We start from the raw sequence: 6,000 nt of genomic DNA on the forward strand, positions 1-6,000 counted from the left end.
ACAGATTTGATTGGCTAAGTAGTGTCACGTGGGTGGCTTAACTCGCACACAATTGGTTTGTATGTTCCCTGGTCTAATACAATGTAACGTTACCGCTTAAAATTGAATCGCCCCGTCAAAATTAAACATAATTTAATATTTTGTTAACTATAGGTCCGGGTCCATATAGGATGGCGTCTGGGTCTGGACTCGGACCCCGGTCTGCCTGTTAGTGACCCCTGGTTTAGGCAGTAAAAATGGATCACACATTGTTATGTGGTTACTAGGCAACATAATGACATCATAATATATTATGCACGATTCAGCCGTTGTGACTATTAATGAGATCCCACCCTCATGAAATTAAGACGTCACATATGCGCTAAAAACAGGTCATTTCAGCATGTGACTAGGTGGTTGCTTAGCAACATGATGACGTCCTTATACCTGATGTAGATGAGAACCTTCAGAGGTCTGGGATGTACCTAAGAGCTAAGTTTGGATGGTGAATTCGGGATGGTGGAGGACGAGTGCGTGGACAAAGAAACAAGCACACAAACCGACGTGGCGTTACAGTGAGCTCACCACGAGGACGGTGATGACAGCGCGGGAAAGTTAATCAGAGCTGCAGTCACACACTGAGTAACTCGGAGCACTTTCACCGCTAACAGCCTGCTCAGCTTCTTTAAACACACCACAAACAAAAGCAACTGAGCGGCCAGGTCACAACAACACTAACCTTTATTCAACCTCCTGAGACGAGGGAGAACACACAAACAGGTTGAACCCAGATCCAAACCTGGACGGTCCTGCTGCGAGGCCAGAGCAGTGTTTGTCTTTAACAACAACACAAGCTAAAAGGGGCTAACAGGAGCTAACAGGACAGAACAGTGGCTAACAGGAACTAGCAGGGGCTAACAGGAGCTAACAGAGGCTAACAGGACAGAACAGTGGCTAACAGGAGCTAGCAGGGGCTAACAGGAGCTAACAGGACAGAACCGTGGCTAACAGGAGCTAACACCAGCACAAGCCCAGACAGAAACTTTGGGGGTGTCTAAATTCAGGGGCTACATCCTCCCGAGGCCGCATTTGTAGGCCGATTACGTAATCTGTCTGTAGCTGTCTGTCGCTGAAGCAGCAGATCTCAGTTAAATATATTTAATGGTTATATTATATTATTTTTACCTGGCAGTGTTAAACTCCGCCTGCTTGTTGAACTTTCAGGTGTTCCTCCATCACCTCCATCATACTGACCAATCAGCTCTCTGGGCTTTGACAGCGGTCAAAGGTCAGATTTGCTGTAGGAATGGGCTGTCCGGGCTTAGAACAGACAAGTAACTAACAGACAGCACAGCTGGACAGATGTGCACAGAGACACGTGACTCACAGCACTGTTGGAACCAGGTCAGAGGTCAGCACACACACACACACAGACAGAGGTGGGTCTGAGGAGGTGTCACGCGCCTCCGCTCCATTACTACGGGTCCACGTGACGGAGCGGCTTCATTCATCCGCGACGTGTCGTAGTAACGAGCGCGTGCACGACAGCAAAGCGCGCGCCAAATATCAAACATGGAAAAATGAATGATCTATTATTGATCCGCTACCGTGCACAAGCACACAATACAGGGCCGCCTGCATGCGCGCGTGCGCAGCGGCCAAGCCCCCCGAAACGCAGCCAAACACACCTGACCGTGAACGCATCACACCGGCAGACCGGGACTCTGCCACCAGAAACAAAGCAGAGGATACACACACACACACACACACACACACACACACACACACACAGAGTCCGGCTCTGATCTGAAACAGTCCGTGAATAAAAACCCAGAGACCGAGGACACCGGGGACTGGAACTCCTGGGCGGTCCTCGGTCCAGCCTGAATCCTGCTCGCGCTCCTCGCCATGTGCTGCAGGAACACTGCCGAGTCTTTCTCTCTCTCTCAGTCACACGCGCGTGCACACAGCTGTGCTTACCTGCACACAGAGTTCCCAGCACGAGCGCGCAGGTGAGCCAGGACAGCCACATGTTCTCCAGGTTTAAAGGCAGAGTGTGTGTGTGTGTGTAATCCAGCGGGTCCTCGGAGGTCTCCTCGCGGTTCTTGAGCCGTGCAGGGCGGACAGCGGCGGGCCGGCCCGGTGAGTGTGGGGGTAGGGGGGGGTCAGTCTCGGTCCCGGACCAGCAGCAGCGCGTGCACAGCCCGCAGCCCTGCTCTCCTCTGCCTCTCTCCGTCCTCTCCGCTCTGGTCGGGCTGATGGGGACGGGCTGCAGGAGGCTGGTGAAGCTGCTGCAGCCCCTACCCACAGACCCTACTTCCGCTTTCAAAATAAAAGCCTTTTCATATTTTAGTGAGGACGTCTAATTAACACAATGCTTTCCGAGCTGCTTACACTAACCCTGAGTCTAACCGTAACTCTGACACTAAAACCACATTTTTAGTCTCGAAAATGTCTGTGGGGACGGGCTGTTGGTCCCCACGAGTATAGTAGCATGCCAGTTTCCTGTCCTCACAAAGATATGTAAACACACACACTCTCTGTCTTCGTGCAGAGAGAGAGAGCTCCTGCAGGTCGGTGCTGGCAGGCGTGTTCTTACTCTCACCAGTTTAGCTGCAGCTGCAGTGATGATGGCGTCCTCCGGCCTCACACAGAGGAAGCTGAGCCCGGAGGTCTCTGAGTCAGGACAGCGTGAACATTAACAACTACACGTGTGACATTGTTAAATCTCACAGAGATGTCTGCATCGCTGAGACTCACATCTGAGGAGTCTCCTGCGCCGACCCCTGCTGTGACGTCACCTTCCTGGGTTCTTCACTGACGATCACGCGGCGAACGTACAGCAGGTTTGGGAGAGACTTTTATTTTCGTGGTCCTAACCGGAAGTGGAGTCTTTGTCGCTGCGGAATTGACAGGTTTGATGCAGCCAGGTTGAACTGAGTCCAAAATGGCTCCTAGAGAGAGAGAGAGAGAGAGAGAGAGAGCCCGGATGTGTGAGCACAAAGGAGGCTCGGCCTCCATAAACACAGAGTCCACGCTGACAGTGGGGACACCACAGAGGCATGATGGGTAACAGCCTGCTGTGAGTGTGTGCCTGCAAACAACAAAGAAGGCTCCACCGTTCTCTCCACCTCTGCGCTGCCTCTGCAGCCGCCTGCTCCACTCTGGACAGGACTGAAACAGCAGGGCGGCGACTCTGTGAGCGCCGTGATAAGCTCAGACTTCCTGTCATGTGACCTCTGCCCTGGGTCACGGAGCCGTCACCCAGCACAGATCTCTCAGAGGACCTCGTCCCTGTGATGTCACTGTCTCAGAGCTCGTGGTCGTGAGTGAGCGTAGACGAGCCGCTAAACGGGGAACCCCCACCCCGAGACCATACTGCGGCCTGTTACTCATCTCAGCCGCAGACCAGCGTGAGCTGGAGGTCATCACTCAACTACAACCTCTTAGCTGCACCTTCGGGTTCAGCTGTGGAGTCCAGCACAGAGCAGGTGACATCAGGACTCGTACCTGATACTCTCAGAGCAGCCCGACAGACGCCGTCTGCTCCACAGTGACCTCACGTCTCCCTGAGAGGGTAAAGATCCGGCCCAGCGCTCCACGGCCGGGACGCCCCTGAGCTCCACACACACGCCTGCTTTTAGAAGCTCCTGCTGCTGCAGAGAGCTCACCTGTGGGCAGAAGGAGAAAGAAGAAGAAGGAGAGAGAACGCTTCAAGCGTGCCACGGTCATCTAATGTTACAGCACATCATCAACACACGCCACGGATGACACGAGAGGGCCACACGCAAAAATTAATGCCTAACCCAGCCCATTGTTCCTTCAGTGGGCTGGTTTCAGTCATTATGCAAATGTACTGTTTATAAGATTGGGGAAGACTGCAGTCAGCTGAGACTGAAGAAGTCACTTGGATGATGATGAAACATTTCTCCCACAAAACGCTACGTCCAGATGAACAGAATCAACTTTTGGAGGCCTAACCCTAGCCCTGACCCCAAACCTAACCATAACCTAATTGTAACCCTGACACTAAAACCACATTTTGAGCCTCAAAAGGGCCTTTAAAGGCCTTCAAACTTGTGAGGACCGGGATGTGTGTCCTCTACCATACTTGTATAACTGAAGTAATAGTCTTTGGAGCCAAAGAAAAACGATTACAGGTCACCAGAGAACTTCAATCTATACACCTAAAAACCACCAACCAGGCGAGAAATTTGGGTGTAGTGATGGATGCAGACCTAAACTTAGAAAAACACATTAAGACAATAACAAAATCAGCTTACTATCACCTCAAGAATATTTCAAGGATAAAAGATCTGATGTCTCAACAGGATCTGGAAAAACTAGTCCATGCATTCATCTTTAGCAGGCTTGATTACTGTAACAGCATCTTTACAGGTCTACCTAAAAAATCAGTCAGACAACTACAGCTCATTCAGAACTCTGCTGCTCGAGTCCTCACTAAGACCAAAAAAGTGGACCACATCAGTCCAGCTCTGAGATCAGCTGAAACACTCAGTTTATTTAAATCCAGGTTGAAGTCTCACCTGTTCTCAGCTGCATTTGAATAAAACACCAAATCTGCACTTTTAAGCTTAAATTTCAAATCTTACATTTTAACTACTGATTTTATCTACTGTTTTTTTAACCAATTTTAAATCATGCTTTTTATTTGTTTTTGTTTTTAATGTCTCTGTAAAGCACTTTGAATCACCTTGTTGTTGAATTGTACTATATAAATAAACTTGCCTTGTGCCCAAGTATAACAGAATGCAGATTTCGGTCCTCACAAAGATAGCTAGACAGGGACACACACACACACACACACACACACACACACACACACACACACACACACACACACACACACACACAGAAACAAACAGGACTTTCAGTCCCAGTGTTAATCCCTCACGTCACACACAGACGTTCACACTTTCACAATAAAAGCGGAGCTGAGGCAATCTCTGTCTGCAGAGACACAAATAGAAAAATTAAAGTTTTCATCATTTTCCACATTTCATGAAGCCAAAGTGCTGAAAGCCCAGATCCTCCTGGCACCTGCTGCTTCAGCTCCCAGTAATTTAAGGACTCGTGTGTGAGGCATCAGCAGGAAGTTTAAACCGCTGTTTCTGTGGCGTTTGTGTGTGAGACAGAAACCTCAGCTGTCAGAATCAGCTCACACGCTAACACGTGCAGGCTCTGTGGACGCTGACGTGCTCACATTTAAACCAGGCTCAGAGCTGATCAAAGCTCGTTACGGACGAGCGTGTTAAAGCCACAGACACTCAGCTGGTTTCTCCCTGTGCTGGGAGCCTGTCAGAGGTGGAGCGGTCACTACGTCACGCACCGAAGTGCATTTAAAGAGCAGTACTTCCACTGCAGGAGGAGCTGTGTGGCTGCTCCTGCATGCAAAACTGCAAAAATACAAATCTCACTGGAGTTCCTAAAGTTTACTGTTTACTGTCACGGACTGAAGGGACTCAGCGATCCTGCAACGACTGAAGGCTGCCACTGCCTGAAACACCAACAACAAACGAGGACCTCAGGATCAGGTGTGTGGAGGGAAGAACTCAGGTAGAGTCCCATTTCTGCACAAAAACCAAACCACACACACACACACAGAGGAGAGTTGCTGTAACTGCTGCAGGTTTCTGGCTACTTGTGTGACACATCTGCTTTAAACTGGATGAATCAGAGGGTGCAGGTTAGTCCCAGGTGAGTGAAAGCAGGTGCACACCTGGCTGTGGAAACCCTGTGATGTCACCATGGTCACCTGTGTCACTGAGAGCTGAAACCAGGTGAGACGTGGACACAGAGCAGAAGCAGGTCAGTGGTGCTCTGAGGAAATCAGGTTACTGCAGAAAGGAGGCGAGTGAATGTTCTCCTCTTTGTTTCTCCCTCTCTCTCTCCCTCCTCATTCATACTATAGCTCGATTGCCCCGCCAGCTGCTTATATAACAGCTTTATGTAAAAGTGTATAAGACAGCGGCTGGCCTTGTGACAAAGACAGAGCGAGGA

At 50.0% G+C, this 6,000-nt stretch overlaps 1 protein-coding gene across 1 annotated transcript in view; it reads right to left on the reverse strand.

Moving 5' to 3' along the window:
* The window catches only part of LOC134634062 (activin receptor type-2B-like), a 35,736-nt gene extending 33,507 nt beyond the window's left edge, over positions 1 to 2,229 (reverse strand). Inside the window, exon 1 of the mRNA XM_063483104.1 lies at positions 1,960 to 2,229. Within this exon, the coding sequence (XP_063339174.1) occupies positions 1,960 to 2,011 (52 nt within the window). The 5' untranslated portion in view covers positions 2,012 to 2,229. The remainder of the gene's footprint in view (positions 1 to 1,959) is intronic.
* Between the last annotated feature and the right edge of the window lie 3,771 nt (positions 2,230 to 6,000).

This window comes from Pelmatolapia mariae, linkage group LG9 (genome assembly GCF_036321145.2).
Source record: "Pelmatolapia mariae isolate MD_Pm_ZW linkage group LG9, Pm_UMD_F_2, whole genome shotgun sequence".
NCBI lineage: Eukaryota > Metazoa > Chordata > Actinopteri > Cichliformes > Cichlidae > Pelmatolapia > Pelmatolapia mariae.